This window comes from Siphateles boraxobius, unplaced genomic scaffold, assembly GCF_051911475.1.
Source record: "Siphateles boraxobius isolate OS27281-9 unplaced genomic scaffold, OSU_SipBor_1 30, whole genome shotgun sequence".
Taxonomy (NCBI): domain Eukaryota; kingdom Metazoa; phylum Chordata; class Actinopteri; order Cypriniformes; family Leuciscidae; genus Siphateles; species Siphateles boraxobius.
The window spans coordinates 2,049,982-2,067,534 of NW_027508920.1; the positions used below are offsets into that span (position 1 = coordinate 2,049,982).

Genomic DNA, 17,553 nt, shown 5'->3' on the forward strand with positions numbered 1-17,553 from the left:
GAGGTCCGATGGTTCTCCTGTCCACTGGAATAGAGGAGGCTGGAACCCTAAAACACATTGAAAGGGAGTCAATCCTGTGGCCGGTTTAAGCAGGGAGTTCTGGGCATACTCTGCCCAGACCAGAAAGCGGCTCCAGTCCTGCTGATTTTGGTGGCAATAAGTCCGCAGGAAGCGAGTGAGGTCTTGGTAAAGCCGTTCAACCTGCCCATTGGCCTGAGGATGGTATCCAGAGATGAGGCTGACGTTAATATTGAGCTTGGAGCAAAGTTCCTTCCAAACACGAGAGGTGAACTGCGGACCCCGATCAGTGATGATGTCCTCGGGAAGACCGAAGAGACGGAACACTTGATTGAGGAGCGCCTCTGCGGTCTGAAGCGCTGTGGGGAGTCCAGCCAAAGGGATGAAACGGCAGGACTTCGAGAAGCGATCGACTACTGAGAGGATATTAGTAAACCCCTGAGATCGTGGCAGATCCGTGACAAAATCTATGGCGATGTGGGACCAGGGACGTTGTGGTACTGGCAGAGGCTGTAAGAGACCAGCAGGTTTCAGGTGAGATGACTTGACAGTGTTACAAGTGGTACATTGATGTACAAACTTTATGACATCAGATCGAAGTGAAGACCACCAAAAGCGTTTAGAGACCAACTGAGTGGTGGCTGCAATACCCGGATGTCCAGCGCAAGGGGTGCAATGAACCCATTGAAGAACTCGGTTACGGAGTTCGAGGGGGACATACAGACGATCCGTGGGGCATTCAGGTGGAATTGGATGTCTTTGCTGAGACACAGTGATTTCAGAGATTATATCCCACTGTACGGGTGCAACAATGAGAGTGGAGGGCAGGATAAATTCTGGTTTAGACGGTTCCCAGAGGCTGTCGAATTGACGAGATAGGGCGTCTGCCTTTCCGTTCTTCGAGCCCGGCCGGTAGGTGATTTTAAAATTAAATCTGGAAAAGAAGAGGGACCAACGAGCCTGGCGAGCATTCAGACGTTTGGCAGATCTGATGTATTCCAGATTTCTGTGGTCAGTGAGAACTGTGAAGGGCTTGAGCGCACCCTCTAACCAGTGTCTCCACCCTTCAAAGGCCGCCTTCATAGCCAGGAGTTCCCGGTCGCCCACATCATAATTGCGTTCAGCTGCATTGAGCTTGCGTGAGTGGAAAGCACGTGGATACATTTTAGCGGGACTACCATGGCGTTGAGACAGGATCGCACCCACACCAGTGTTAGAGGCATCCACCTCTACAATAAACTCCTTCTCCGGATCTGGATGACGGAGAATGGGGGCTGTGGTGAATTTTGCTTTCAACCATTCAAACGCCGAACTGCACTCCGGGGACCAACGGAAACCTCTTCCTCCTCCCTGAAGCAGGGATGTGAGCGGAGCCACAATCATACTGAAATTACGAATGAATCTGCGGTAAAAATTGGCAAAGCCCAAGAAGCGCTGCAACTCCTTCACTGATGTGGGTTGAGTCCAGTTAACAACCGCTTGGACTTTGCTGTCATCCATAAGCACTCCCTCGGCACTGATGACGTAACCCAGAAAAGCGATGCGTATCTGATGAAATTCGCACTTCTGGATTTTGGCATATAATTGGTTCTCAATTAGACGCTGAAGGACGGCACGTACATCCTTGATGTGTGCTTCGAGGGTTTCGGAAAAAAATAGGATGTCATCAATGTATACAATAACACTCCGATTGAGCAGGTCCCGGAAAATCTCATTGACAAAGGCTTGAAAAACGGAGGGACTGTTAGAAAGTCCGAACGGCATTACCCGATATTCATAGTGGCCGGAAGTTGTGGAAAAAGCCGTCTTCCACTCATCACCCCTCCGAATGCGAATGAAATTATATGCATTCCGTAGGTCAAGTTTGGTGAAATATCGGGCAGTGCGAAGCATCACCAGGGCAGCTGGAACGAGTGGCAGCGGATAGCGGTATTTGACCGTTAATTCATTGAGACCCCGAAAGTCAATGCATGGCCGGAGACCCCCATCCTTCTTTTTTACAAAAAAGAAACCGGCAGATGCTGGAGACGTAGAGGTGGTGATGAAACCCTTGGCAAGCTGCTCCTCTATGTACGAATTCATAGCCTCAGTTTCAGGTTGAGATAGAGGATAAACTCTCCCGCGCGGTGGCACGGACCCTGGCAGTAGTTCGATGGCGCAGTCGACCGCCCGATGTGGTGGTAAATGTGAAGCCTCCCTCTCGCTGAATGCCAGGGCTAAATCATGGTAAACTTTGGGTAACTCATGGAGCCATAAATCCTTGGGAGAGAGCGAGCCCGTCTCCAGACTCTGAACAGCGGACCTGCAGTTATTTTCAGAACCCTGGACAGCGGACATGCAACTCTCCTGACAAAAGGGGGACCACTGAACAATTCTCCTCTCTACCCAGGAAATTTGTGGGTTATGTTTCTCCAGCCAGGGAAATCCCAGGATCACAGGATGAAGAGGCGAGTTGATTGTAAAAAACTGAATTGATTATGTGTGCTGCGAACCAATGCAAAGAGTGAGAGATTGCGTGGTGAACTGAACCTCTCCTGTCCCCAGGGGCCGCCCATCTAACGCTGCCACTGTCACACGTGGTTCACAAGGGAGAAGAGAGAGGTGATGAGTATTGGCAAACGCTAAGTCAATGAAATTTCCAGCAGCACCCGAATCGATTAAAGCCCCCAATTTAATAACTCTCTCATTGATATTTAATGCACTCTCTACGATGAATGAATTAGGAGAGGGTAAACAAAAACTCACCGCAGCGGGATCTCGAGATGCGGGTCTTACAGGACAGGAAGCCCTCAGATGACCGGCTTGTCCGCAGTACATGCACAGATGGTTGCGTCGTCTTCTCTCGCGTTCAGCGGGGGTGATGTGAGTATAACCGATCTGCATCGGCTCAGGCTCTGGACTAGTATGGGACTCGATATTCAAACAGGATCTGAATGGTGTGCGTCGAGCCCAGATCAGATTGTCGAGACGAATGGCGGGATCCATGATTTGATTGAGGGTCTTACCATCGTCACGACACGCCAACTCTCCCTGAAGGTCCGCATTTAATCCCTTTCGATACAGAAGCTTCAGTGGTTCCTCCCCCCAGTTAGTTTGAGCCGCAAGCGTTCGGAAGGAGAGAGTGTGATCTGCTGCAGTGGAACTTCCTTGACGTAGAGCGAGCAGTAGTTCCCCAGGCTCCTTTCCTCCTGCGGGATGTTCAAATACTTCTCTGAAGTGGGTAACAAAAACATCATAAGTAAAAGACGAAAGTTGACCTCCTGACCACATCGCCGTTGCCCACTCCAGCGCCCTTCCAGTGAGAAGCGAGCATACAAAGGAGATACGGCTCTCATCCGTGACGTGCTCCCGGGACTGGTTGAAGTCGCAGTAAGATCCATTTGCAGAAGTTTATTAACACAGGTAACAAAAACGAGGACAGCTGACATAAGCTCAAGCTGGCAATAGAAGAGAACTCAGGCAGGCATAAGTGGTATACTCAGGCTGGCGTTAGTAGAGGGGCAATCCAATAATCCAAGCGAAACACAGGCCAAGGTCAGGACAGGCAGCGAAGGTGCGGGAGTACGTGAAGCAGTCCAGGTCAGAGATCGAAGGTCCAGAGATAACAGAGTAGTGCAACACAGACAGATAGGCAAATCAATACTTCACAGAGAACAAAAGAGCAAGCAGTCTATATAAAGGGAGGATAAGGAGCAACAGGTGATAAAGCTGAAGATGATGCGGGAATTCAGCAGGGCTGGATGGTGATGAGTGCAGAGAGGGGAGATGGGAGATGAAGTCTTAATACTCAGGAGAAAGGGATCTAATGACGCCAGAAGGAGGTGTGCTAGAGCATTCTGTGACAATCTCCTTTAAACTTATGAATTAAAATAAGAACACCAGCTGGATTATTTGACCCATGACTAAAAAAAAAACATATCGCCCCATTGAGCTTTCCAAAATTTTGAATCAGAAGCAGCTGAATGAGTCTCTTGCAAGAAAATTAAATCTGCATTATAACGTCTACAAAACAGAAAAATTGCTTTTCTTTCAATGTCATCTCTTAAGCCCCGCACATTTAAAGAAACAATTTTCAACTGGTTGAACTCGAATTTGTCCATTAACAAATAAAAGTATGAAAAAGATTAGGGGAAAAAGAAAGAAAAGGAAAATGACAACCACAATGTGTATTGAACACCTACTGTAACTTGAAAGTTCTGTAACGCTGTTTCCTTTAAAAAGGTTCAGGGAATCAGTAGAGTAAGGTCGAAAATCCCTAAGAAAAATGTCAACAATTTGAGCTGGGCAAACGTGCAGAAAAAAGTAAATCAAACCTGACACACGGTTAGAAACGTCTCGGTTAAGTATGTAACCCTAGTTCCCTGACAGGGAACGAGACGCTGCGTCAAGCTGTGGGAACGCCTCTGCGTGTGTGCGTCATGAAGCACGTATGGAATCAGTCCAATGGAGAGACGGAACGTCATAGGCGGGTGACGTCATCGACCAGGAAACTATAAAGCACCCCCAAAACACAAGCGCGACAGCTTCTGATAGGCCTGAAGGAAGCGCTAACGGGCATGCTGGGAGTATGGCAAAACGACGCAGCGTCTCGTTCCCTATCAGGGAACTAGGGTTACATACGGTACCGAGACGTTCCCTTTCAAGGGAACTCGAGCTGCGTCAAGCTGTGGGAACGCCAATACCCATGTCGCCATAGGAGCAAATGACCGTCATGTGGGAACTAGCGCACAGAGGACGAGAGCACCTGCGCCCCAGGAGTGGAACTTAAGTCCAATTCATAGAACTTAACAAATGTATGCGGTGAGGACCACCCAGCCGCATCACAAACATCACTTAGCAATACTCCTGACAACAATGCTTTAGAAGCAGCCATACTCCTAGTAGAGTGGGCTCGTACAGCCAAAGGTGAAGGCTGACCAGCCGACTCATAAGCAAGTGAGATGGCCTCAACCACCCACTTGCTCATTCTCTGTTTAGACGCGGGACACCCTTTCCTGGGTGGTCCAAAGCACACAAATAACTGTTCTGATTTCCTCCACAGGGCAGCTCTGTGGACGTAAGCGTCTAACGCCCTAACCGGGCAGAGAAGGTTAAGTTTCTCCTGATCTGAGGAGGATCCTCACAAAATGAGGAGGATCCTCACAAAAGGAGGAGGATAGAAAGCCTGCAGCCCTGTAGGTCTGACAGCATTAGTAGGGACCTTAGGGACATAACCTGGTATAGGGTATAGAAAAGCCTTAACCATACCAGCAAAAACTCCAGGCACGAGGGTGCAACCGACAGGGCCTGCAAATCTCCTATTCTCTTTAGTGAGGAGATTGCAAGCAGAAAAAGAGTTTTACACATGAGAAATTTCTCAAAAACTTCCTCAATAGGTTCAAAGGGGTCCAAAGAAAGAACCTCTAGTACAATGGCCAAATCCCAAGTCGGCACCCTCAAATGAACTGCAGGCCTCAGCCTCAAAGTGCCACAAAGGAAGCGAGTTATAAGTGGGTGTCTCCCAAGAGAAACTCCACTGAAAGGGACATGGTAAGCAGCTAGTGCCGCCACTTACACCTTTAGTGTGGAGGGGGATAACCCTGCAGAGAAACGCTCCTGCAGAAACTCCAGCACTGCACCCACTGGGCCGTTAACTGGGTCCTGCCGGTGTTCTGCACACCAAGAAGTGAAAAGTTTCCACTTCAGGGCATATAACTTCCTCGTGGACGGAGCTCTGGAGTGAAGGATGGTCTCAACAACCTCAGTTGAGAGACCAGATTCTATGAGCTGGGCCCCCTCAGAGGCCAAGCCCACAGTTTCCACAACTCTGGGCGGGGGTGAAATATCGTACCGCCCTCCTGAGAGAGTAGATCCCTCCTGATCGGAATCTCCAAGGGAGAGCCGTCCAGAAGAGATATTAGGTCCGCGAACCATACTTGGGCCGGCCAGAACGGGGCTACTGGAAGTAGGCTGACCCCGTCCCGGCGAACCCTCTCCAGAACTCCTGGTAGCAGAGCAACCGGGGGAAAGGCATACAGACATGACCTCGGCCACGGCTGTACCAGAGTGCCAACCCCAGAGGGGCTTTCTGACTGATGGAGAACCACAGATGACAGTGTGTTGTCTCCTTGGAAGCGAATAGGTCCTCCTCGGTGCGACCGAAACTCAACCAAAGGAGCTCCACCACCTCGGGGTGGAGCCTCCATTCCCCCGTCCTCGGCCCCTGCCTCGACAGGGAGTCTACTACCACATTCAAATAACCAGGAAGATACATAGCTCTCAGAGACCGTAACTTCCCCTGGGACCACAGGAGGATCTGACGGGCCAACTTGTAAAGTGGACGCGACCGCAGGCCCCCCTGATGATTTATATACGAGACCACCGACATGTTGTCTGACTGAACTAACACATGATGACCTCTGAGGTCTGCTAGGAAGTGTTTCAAAGCTTGGAACACCGCCAACATCTCTAGACAATTTATATGCCATGATAGATGATGGTCCTGTCACAGACCTTGGGCTGGACGACCACTCATGACCGCCCCCCATCCTGTGAGGGAAGCATCCGTCGTTAGCGTTACGCGACGACAAAGAGCCCCCAACACAGGCCCTTTGGATAGGAACCAGGTTTCTTTCCACATGACCAGAGCACGAAGGCAGCGCCGCGCGACTTTGACCGTGCGGAGGGGATTTTCCCTCGGGGAGAATCCCTTGGTCCGGAGCCACCACTGCAGTGGTCTCATGTACAACAGGCCGCAAGGTATAACGTTGGACGCTGCTGCCATCAGACCCAACAGTCTCTGAAATTGTTTTACAGTGAGTAGCTGGCCTAGCTTTACTTGTTTCATAGCTGAAAGAATCGAAGCGATGCGGGTCGGAGAAACTCGCGCCCGCATCGAGATCGAATCCCAAACGACACCCAGAAAAGTGGTCTTCTGAGAAGGAGATAATACACTTTTCTTTGCGTTCAGCCTCAACCCCAACTTTCTCATATGAGCGAGAACAACATCTCGATGCTGAACCGCCATCTGCTCTGTCTGAGCTAAAATCAACCAATCGTCGATGTAATTGAGGATACGAATGCCCTGAAACCTCAGGGGCGCTAAAGCTGCATCCATGCATTTCGTGAAAGTGCGGGGAGATAAAGCAAGGCCAAATGGAAGAACCTTGTACTGGTACGCCTCGCCCCCGAAGGCGAACCTCAGGAACTACCTGTGTTGTGGAAGGATGGAAATATGGAAGTACGCGTCCTTCAGATCTATCGTGACAAACCAGTCCTCGGATCTGATTTGTGACACGATCTGCTTGATAGTGAGCATCTTGAATTTTAGCTTCCCTACCGAGCGATTCAACAGGCGCAGATCTAAAATTGGACGCAACCCCCCATCCTTCTTTGGAACGATGAAATATCGGCTGTAAAAACCTGACTCCAACCTGGGAGGAGGAACCCGTTCTATAGCCCCCTTTTGAAGGAGCGCTTTCACCTCTTGTTCCATTACCAGAGCTGCTCGGGGCCCACCACTGTGGGCAGAACCCCTCTGAATTTTGGTGGACGACACCTGAATTGGATAGTATAACCCTTTTTTACTGTGTGCCACTGAGATATTTTTGGAAGGCTTTTCCACTCTGCCAGAAATACTACTAAGGGTACCAGTCTCTCGAGACTGGCCTCTGGTGTAACTTGAGCAGCAAACACAGCGCCCTGTAACGGCGCACCGGCAGGGAATGACTGGCTTAACTGCTCTGAGATCCTCCTCAGAGGGGGCGAGCGTCCCTCGGGAAAACGCTCGCTGGGACCGTCTGTGCCCCGGCATGAAGGCGGGGTTGGCAGAACGGGCCCCTGAGGGCACCGAAGAAGAGCGGGCACCGTGTAATGCGGTGAACACCTCTCTCCCACGGCAGGGACCACCCTCAGCATCCTGACGCCAGTGGTGTCAGGACTTCCTCTTTGCCGAAGCCTTCTTAGCCATAATAACTGTCCTCAGAACAGTTTTGCCAGAAGACTTCAGGCTGAGAGTGCCGCGTCTGGTCCCACTGTTTGGAAGGGGGAGCGCGAGACGCGACACTCTGCTTCTGTTGCGCCCTATGTGAGGAGCTGACTGACGGCCTGGACTGCTCCCGCCCAGCAGTACCGGGGACATGAATTTTAAGAGGCATAAATTTCTGAAACGCTGCCGACTGTTTCTTCTCTTCCTGAAATCTATCTATGACCGTATTTACAGAATCACCAAAAAGACCATGAGGAGAGAGCGGAGCTTTTTTTTTCTTTCATACCAGAGAGATTTAACCATAGATGCCTCTCTGCGGCCACCAGGGCTGCCATAGTAATGCCCATTAGCTTGGCCGACTCCTTGGTGGCGCGCAGAGATAAATCTGCAGCCTGACGCAGTTCGCGAACTACGTCAGTGCTGACCTCTTGAGTGTCACTCACATCCTTTAATAAGTCAGCCTGGTATGCCTGCAAGATGGACATCGTGTGCAGGCACGCCGAGGCTTGACCGGCCGCCGAATACGCCTTACCCACTAAAGCTGACGTACTTCTAAGAGGCTTAGAGGGTAAAAGTGGTGCTTTAAGTGTAAAACTGGCTTGATATTCGCACATTTAGGGACCGTCTCTAAAGTAACATTGGTAGTCCTATAGGCCTAAACGTTTCTAACTTCAATAGCAAACTTCAATTTATTTGAATAAATTGCGCATTATGCCTGACACCTACATGAACACTTTACAGTTGGTTTTAAGACTGCAAGTCGTTCTCTTCAAATGCTATTGAAGTTAGAAATGTGTATACCAATGTCGTATGTAACTTTAGAGACGGTCCCTAAATGTGCGAATGTCCAATGTCAAGCCAATTTATGGCAGTATCACTGAGAAACGCTCAGCTTTAAACTTTGTTTGTTAAGTTCATATTCTGAGTCCTTCTGCTTGCCTGCGAGTTTGGTCTTTTATATCACTGTATTAGTCCATTAAGCTACGTTAAGCGTTTTATATGTCCAGCAGGGGAATCCTGACGTATAGAGATCGCTAAGACATGTGACCAACTGGGCGGCAACGTCATCAGAACGCAAAGAATTATGGGTATGTTTGGCCCGTTTACATGGGCTGGCATAGCAGGCTAGTGTTCTGGCCTATTTTTTTTACGTTCTATGGTTCTGGCATGAAAAAAAAAATAGCGTGAAAACAGAATATAATCCTACAAAATGCAGCGGGCTAAAGAAAACATTGTCGGACCATACCAGAAAACTGTCGTCCGTTCAAACGTATATGTTTTAAGCACCACACTCCTCGCTCTCTCTCATCTATCTGCATGCAGTCAGAATTCATGTCAAGATTGCAATGCATGCTGGAGTGTGTGTGTGTGTGTGTGTGTGTGTGAGAGAGAGAGAGAGAGAGAGAGAGAGAGAGAGAGAGAGAGAGAGAGACACAGACGCGATCGAACTGTGTGTGTGTGTGTGTGTGTGTGTGTGTGAGAGAGAGAGAGAGAGACGCGATCGAACTGTGTGTGTGTGTGTGTGTGTGTGTGTGTGTGAGAGAGAGAGACGCGGGCGCGAATCGCGCGATCGAACAGTGGAAACATAAAAACATAGGCTACTCCGTTATTTTGTTCATAGAGGTTATCATTAAAACTGCAAAGTGTTTACTTATATCTGTGTAACTTACACTCGCAATAAAACACAACATTGCGCTTTTGTCACACAACTCAAGCTGTAACCTACAACTGTCACCCAACCAAACATACAGTTTTAAAAGCAACATATTTATCCAACCCCATTTCAAAAAAGTTTGTCATCTTTTGGACATTAATCATATTGCATTGGTTTTCATTTCTTTTCTTCAGAGCAGTTACATATTCTACATTTATTAAAAAAGAAAATCAAATGTGTTTTTAATGGTAGTATTATTTTATACGAAAATCAATTATTTACCATTCAGATGAGAACAAAGTTAGGGTTCATTAAAATTAAGGAAAACAAATATATTGATTCGTTCTTAAAGGATAATTCAAGTATTTAGCATTTTGAGTCTATTTTCTAGTTAGTTTTGGATGAACTAAGTTTGAGTGGTGGGTAACTTATAGAATTTTGACGATGGGTCCTGTCTCGACTTTTTGAATCTTTTAGAATCGCCTCTGACCGCTTCAGAGTGGCTGTCTACGAGCACACACAAACATGTCCTTAAAACAACCCTTAACGTTCGTTTTCAAAACTGTGCAAGAAGGACTATTGCGGTTTATAACACAGCAGGTAGACGGCATCTTGAACACTGCGTTCTTCCCTCCATGCAATCAAGTCTGGCGCCTTCTATTTGTGCCGCGGATTCCCAAAATGCTTTGCGTTCACCACTGGTAAAACGTCACGATGACGTCACATTAGCAATCTCTATTGAGGGAAACCCTAGCCTAGCCTACTGCATGCAGCACAATCGCCGCAATATAAGGTTGAGGCAACAAACAACCAATAGATTATGTCAAACTCAAATGTAACATTGGATCTGTAGGCCTATACATCCGCATCGGGGGAATAACATTATAATCTCGTTCACGGTAGAGATGCATGTAGGCTACACAGGGAAAGTAATCGTGAAGACACTGAATTTCACATAAAACATAATAACAGATACACTTACATTGTTGTAAATGAGTTTATGAATGAATGGCTTGCTCTAACCATAGATATTATGATATCTATGACTCTAACTGTTGCTCTGGTCTTCGTCAACAACACGCGCTTGCACCCCCTGCTGGTGAGGTGAACTAACAGCAGATGGAGATTATGCTCGGTAATCTACTGCTTTTCCTGCAGTTCCTGGATGTCAACGTTGAATTTACTGTCGAATTTGAACCACTGAATTTGTGGAAGCGAATTTGCACAGCGAAATAAAATGGACCGAAAACCACCTGTTGAATATAATAGGTTGTATTTTTAATCAGTTTGAATATTTTGGAAGTGAAATATGAAAGGTGAATATGGATTATTGAAATTTTACTAATGAAAATGTGTTTGAAATGTTTTGAATTCAAATATTCACAGCTTAAATATTCAACCATGCTAAATTTCAGCCCATAAAAATGAATGCCCTAAAAATACAATGCATTAAAATACAAGCAGGGTTAATGCAATGCATATTTTTTTTCAAGTAGTACAATTCAACAGGCTTTTTGTTTCAAAAACATATGGCATTATTTTACTACCATAGGTTTCTCTCCTGTATGCATTCGCTCATGGATCTTCATGACACTTGATCGAGCAAAAGTCTTTTCACAATGTGAGCATTTAAAAGGTTTTTCTCCTGTATGAGTCCTCTTGTATAGTTTTAAGTCACTTGGCTTATAAAAACTCTTCCCACAATCACTGATCAGTGATACGGTTTTTCTCCAGTGTGAACTCTCAGATGAATTCTAAAATGAAATGGACTAGCAAAGCTCTTCCCGCAGTAGGAGCACAGGTACGGTTCCTCTCCGGTGTGAATCCTCTCATGGGTTTTCCGGTGAGTCGAATGATGGAAACGTTTCTCACAGTGTGAACACTGATACGGTTTGACATCATTGTGTGTTTTTTGGTGTAACTTTAGATAAGTTGAGTTTGTAAAGGTTTTCTCACATTCACTGCACTGGTACGGCCTCTCGTTGGTGTGGATGGGTAGATGCATTTTCAGATTAGATCCATTTTTGAAGCTCTTCTCACAGTGAGGGCACTGATACGGTCTCTCATTGGTGTGAATGCGTATATGGCTCTTCAGGTGAGATCCCTGATTGAAGCTCTTTTCGCAGTGAGGACACTTGTACGGCCTCTCATTGGTGTGTGTGAGTAGATGGCTCTTCAGAATGGATTTCAGTTTGAAGCTCTTCTCACATTGAGGGCACTGATACGGTCTCTCATCGGTGTGTGTGTATAGATGGCCCCTCAGATGGGATCCCTGGTTGAAGCTCTTCTCGCAGTGAGGACACTTGTACGGCCTCTCATTGGTGTGTGTGAGTAGATGGCTCTTCAGAATGGATTTCTTTTTGAAGCTCTTCTCACATTCACCGCACTTGTACGGCCTCTCATTGCTGTGCACGAGTAGATGGTTCTTCAGACTCGATCCCTGGGTGAAGCTCTTCTCACAGTGAGGGCACTGGTACAGCTTTTCCTCCCTGTCCTTATGAGTCATCTTATGACGGTAGAAACTAGAAGAGGAATTACATTTCTTCTCACACTGATCACAATGAAACTCTTTCTTCTTGTGTTCTTTTGAATGACGTCTCTTCTCTTCTGAGGTTGTAAAGCTGATGTCGCATATCTTGCAGGTGAAGTCTTTCTGTTCTGTGTATTTTCTCTTACGTCTCGCTAAATGTTCCTGTTTGCTGAATGTTTTTCCACAGTCGGCAACTGTCTGTCGCTGTTTGGACATAGAGGAAGTTTCTCCATCAGAAGATGAACCAGCGTCGTCATCTGAAAGGAACATAATGGGCATAAGTCAAATCACCTTTATTTATAAAGTGCTTTTTACAATACAGATTGTTTCAAAGCAGTGATAACAGGAAAATAATGCAACAAAGTTTGTTTCTAGAAGAAAATAGCGTCATAGTCCTGATAGGGCTGGGCGATAAAACGGTATCGGTATTTATCAACGGTATTTATTGTCGGTTACGATGTAAACATGTTCGATATAGCCCTTGATATTTTCATTAAAATGCGCTCGCATCGCACGTAGATCATAAAGAGCCTATCAGATGTTTTGATAAATCCGCGTGCTACCATTGACAAGCAAACAACCAATAAGATCTAAACAGCCAGGTTGCGCTGCTCTCGTGTTCGGTTCCGTCACCGCATTGACAGCCCAATATCTCTTACAGTTTTAGAGGTTTGTATTGTCCCAGGGGTGTAATGATACACGTATTCATATTTAAACCTGTTAACCGTTTCCAGAGCGTCGGCGCACTGAAGCGGTTTTTTTTTTTATTTAGTTCAAATTTACTATCAGATTTAATGTTATACCTTGACAAACTATACATCATTAAAAAGATATAATACTCAAGATTCAGTATTTGACCACTATTGTATTCTGAGAAACTTATAGTGACAGTTATGTCTTAATTTGTGTCAGGAGTTATGAAATGGAAAAATGAGTCGATACCTTTAATATGAATTATGAGCGTCAGCTGGTCCATTCATAAAAAAACACTCCGTGCTGTCGTCATGACAGCGATTCGCAAAACATCGTCCCTCAGGGCTTTAGCTCAAAAATGTGCAGACTTGGAGAAATATTGATATATTCTCATAGATTCACATCATATTTCTATAGACAGGAATAATATTTGTTGAATTTATACCCAAATGCGTCGATGTAGTCATTATGATCGCTTCTTACTGAGATGTGCTGTGTTTTCAATTCATACCAATAGCCTGAGGGCGCTATATGCACAATAACAGTCCATATATGGATCACGAAGAAGACCCATAGTCATGTGACATTCCAGGACGTCACTGATACAGAAAGTAGCTGACAGAGATCGCTGTAACATGCAGATAAAGATGTTTTGAAGACAATAAACATGATTGCAATGATATTTGAGTTACCTGTGTTCTTCAAGCCATGCCAGGTATTTCATAATAATAGATTATATTTATAATGCAATGCTAATCGATATAGATTTCATCATCGTGCAGAACACTATAAATAATAAATTTTCTGTCGGATTTTTTTTTATCTGAAGCCAAATTAGATCACAGAAGATTATTTAAAACACTCGACTTGCGTTATAAAGTAAGTTTGGAGCACAAACATGGTTTCAATCTCATAAATGGTCGTGTATTGATGGTGTGCTAAGCTAACATGCTAGCTAGCCCAGGTGCACCTGCCACCAGCAGTTGTTTTATGATTTTTTTCTAAATAGGAATGCTTACTGAAATGTTTCAGTGCATTTGATACCAGTTTCAAATATTTAGTGAGAACTTTGATAAAAGAAATTAGGGTTTGAAACCCTATGAATAGCCTGTGAATAGCCAGTCGTTAGTAGCTATAATGCAGACAAAAGAAATGCATATTTAGAGCCATAACCAGTCTGGAGAGGTGTAAATGTGTGCAAGGAGAGACTGACTCTGAATGGGGCTCGTTTGCACCACAAAATAATAGAGACAATAGACTGATTAGATGACTCAGAAGATGACTAAACATCAGTTTGCATTTTAGAGTCTAATCAAAATAAAGTAATTTGACATGATCTTGAAAAACATTTAACTAAATACAGAGTTTTAGACTTATCATTTTCAGATTTTAAATATAAAATGGTCACACATATGGCTTTAGCTGCAGTGCATTTCTAGATTGCTCCAGGGCCAACTTCAATTTTATTTTTATGAAGATGTTTCATAAAAGTAAATTTCTAATAACTTTACAAAACTTTGAAGCTATTTAAACATTTTTTTTCATTATGACAATAATTATTTATACATTTACAATAAACTACTAGGTGTCAGCTTTCAAATGAGATCATACTTGTGCTTTTAGTGCAAAGGGTTCATGAACTGTATCTGTTTAAGTTTGGGTATGCCATTTCTGGGGATTTTTCAAAAGTGGCCTTGAAGGTTAACAGGTTAACTGTTCGGTACGAGGCTGTCGGTTCGGTACGCATTACAAACCGAACAATTCGTTGGACCAATTTTCCTGCCGGTGCGACCAAAATTTTGTTAGTAGTCACACTGCCCAACATCAAATTGCAAACATAATGAAAGCGGAACGAAACTGCACTGCTCATTATTTTGTTTCATGGACCGTTTATCAGTTTGGACCAATGTCAGATTGTCAGTGCAGCACGAGCCGATCTTGGTCAAGCGACATGTTACTACAACGAGCTAAGAGATCCAGTAGAGAAAGCATTTGAATTCTCCACTGAAGTAATAACATCGCTGCGAGATCTAGTGAGAAGCATTCAAATTTCTCCATTATTAACAGATCAAACAGCGCTGACATGAAAACCAGAAGAAATATTGTTCCATGAATGAACTAGTTATAGGCTTTTAGTCCACAGATCAGCAACATTCAACATGGATATATGTAGTAACACTAACTTGTAACCATAGAAGTTTGGCAGGAATAGTAAAATGCTTTCAAGTACGCCACACATCTTGAAGTAATGAAGAACCAATCAAATTGTAGAGAAATTATGTAATGTATCATGTCATTTTGCCATACCCCCATACTATAAAAACTGATGTATTAGTGTTTACTGGTGGGATTCTCAATGGGATAATACACGGAGTGTACACAGAAACAACAATGACCACAGGGTTTTCATTGCACCCCATCTTCTAAGCGACCATCTGGCCAGCTGATAAATTAAACTTTTGCCGAATCCCGTAGGAACACATCGGATTAACACTGTAATGTTGGATGATCATCAAACAGCAAAGTACAGTCTAATTTAGATGATCGTTTGTTTCTTTATCTGTTGCTGTTTGAGTGGAACACACGCATTCATTAAATAAAGTTCAAAACAGACTTGCTTATGGTAAAAGACATAAGCGTTGAATTTATTCAATTGTGTTCGACAATCACCAAAGGATCACTAAACTTTTCTGGTCAAAAAAGGTAGAAACATACCTGAAGGATCAAAATCTTCATCACCGTCAACATTATCATTACTCTGATCTTCATCATCATCCTCTTCATCCTCCTCCTCCTCATGGCTCTGTTGTTGTTCCTCTGCTGTTTCTTCTCCTCGTCTCTCTATCAGGTTCCTGCAGTCCTCCAGTTTGACGGAGCACATCTTCATCTGCTGTTCTCCAGCGTTACAGTCAGAGGTTTGATCAGCGGATCCATGATCCTGAGCGTCAGTATAACACAGTAAAGTGAGGCTGAGCTCTGAGTCCTGTGTGTCTCTGGATCTCCAGACTGAATCCTGAGCTTCTGTCCCATCAGTCACACACACTGAAACCTTCTCCAGATCATGACAAAATAGATAAACAAAGAACAATGGTTGATACTCAGCAGTTATATTAGTGATTTGTTTTCATATTTTGCAGCTGGCTTAAAGGGGCATTCGGCAACTATTTCAACTTAATAAAACCGTTTAGAAATCATTTGGATGGTTTAATAACCTGTTCTGGTGAGAATGGTGACTTTCCCCGCTCCCCCCAAAGTTCCTAGGCGGAAAACCAACCTTGCAACATGGGGACTAACGTCCCGGTAAGTTTGAAATAGGAAGTCTCGTGAGAAGCGAGAATGAGCGAGAAACACAAACTGCTTTACAGCAATTTGACATAAAGACACACGCCACCCTCAATGTGTATGATGTATTACCCACCTCGACATAGATCCACACGATAAAGTTGACCGGCTCCGATAATAACAAATGCACATGAGCAGCGGTAGAAAGGGGGAGGAGGGTGCCACAAGTGAGTTTTTTTTATGACATTATTGTGAAATATACGCCTCACAGCTGTAGGGGAAGCTCGTTGAGAAAACATGTGACAACAATAGTGAACATCAGCGAAGAAATAGCTACAGCTGCCGAATGCCCCTTTAACTTGAGATGTGCATAAGAAGTGAGAAGCTAACACAACTGTGGTTTGATTGAACTAAAGGATGAAATGATGAGCTGCTCAAACCTCTCTGTTGGATTTGTCTCCTCTTTCTCTCAGCTTTGCCTCCAGTGACGCCACCTCTTTCTTCAGCTGACAGATTTCAGTGATGAAATCCTCAATATCCAGCATGGACAGATCCGTTCCTACTGATTTACAGCAGATCACATCCATCTGTGCTGTCATGGTCAACATCTGAAGACAAAACACATCATGAGCAGAATATTTGGAGAATATTCAGAAACTTTTCATTTCAGATGTAAATGTGCTTGAGCCACGTAATGTTACCACAGCTCATGAATATTATCAAATGTTACAATATGCATTCAGATATTAAACATGATATTGTCAGGTTTCTGCTAATTTCTCACTAAATTGTAAGCGCTTTAGGGGTCTATTGTACGAACTATTGTTGACTACAAATATCATGGTTAAAACGTGGTTTACTGAAGTAAAACAAGAGGACCTTTGTTATGGTTACTGTAATAAAACCATGGGTTTTTTTTCATGGCGAGCGGGCGAGGAAAAGCTATAATAAATTCATTATAAAGACAGAAAAGGAACAGGTAAACAGCAAAAACGCATAATGTAAAACAGATTAAAAACCCACCGTCTGAGAGATCCAGTTGTCTTTCTTTCTTCGGTACTTTTACTGTAGACTAAGTAACGTCACAGCGCCTCCTACAGTACGAGCGATGGAGTAAAAGATTAGAGGCTTCACCAAACCCAATATCTCTTATTAAAAATACCATTGTATTTCACTAGCATTGCCTAGCGACTAATATCCTAATAAATATTGACATCGCAAAACGATTGTTAGTCAGTCAGACTGTTAATATTAAAATGACCGTTAATATTTGAATTACGCAAATTCGCGGCTTTCACTGGAAGACAGTAGAAAGCGCGCGTAGATATCAGAGGCGAACTGTCCACATGTTCCTGACGCTTTTTGTTTGGAATAAATGCTGTTCTTCGCTTTCTGTTGATCTGTGAATCC

At 44.6% G+C, this 17,553-nt stretch overlaps 1 protein-coding gene and 1 long non-coding RNA gene across 2 annotated transcripts in view; one reads left to right on the forward strand and one right to left on the reverse strand.

The window, feature by feature from the left end:
- LOC143757171 (uncharacterized) overlaps positions 1 to 17,553 on the forward strand; it is a 53,552-nt gene that overhangs the window by 17,908 nt on the left and 18,091 nt on the right. The gene's annotated exons all lie outside the window — the stretch shown is intronic.
- Positions 10,895 to 17,545, reverse strand: LOC143757170 (uncharacterized). Its single transcript, XM_077248117.1, has 4 exons — positions 17,167 to 17,545; positions 16,584 to 16,751; positions 15,577 to 15,910; positions 10,895 to 12,425 (listed from the first exon to the last, which is right to left on the reverse strand). Exons 2-4 carry the CDS (start codon positions 16,749 to 16,751, stop codon positions 11,350 to 11,352), a joined length of 1,578 nt encoding a protein of 525 aa, XP_077104232.1. The 5' UTR covers positions 17,167 to 17,545; the 3' UTR covers positions 10,895 to 11,349.

Bases quoted from the DNA above. Each gene is read 5' to 3' on its own strand.
- LOC143757170 (XM_077248117.1), bottom strand. From the start codon at position 16,751: ATGTTGACCATGACAGCACAGATGGATGTGATCTGCTGTAAATCAGTA. The intron at 15,911-16,583 runs GTTTGAGCAGCT...GATCTGGAGAAG, and splicing joins GAGACAAATCCAACAGAGAG to GTTTCAGTGTGTGTGACTGA. The intron at 12,426-15,576 runs GTATGTTTCTAC...TGTTCCTTTCAG, and splicing joins TGAAGATTTTGATCCTTCAG to ATGACGACGCTGGTTCATCT.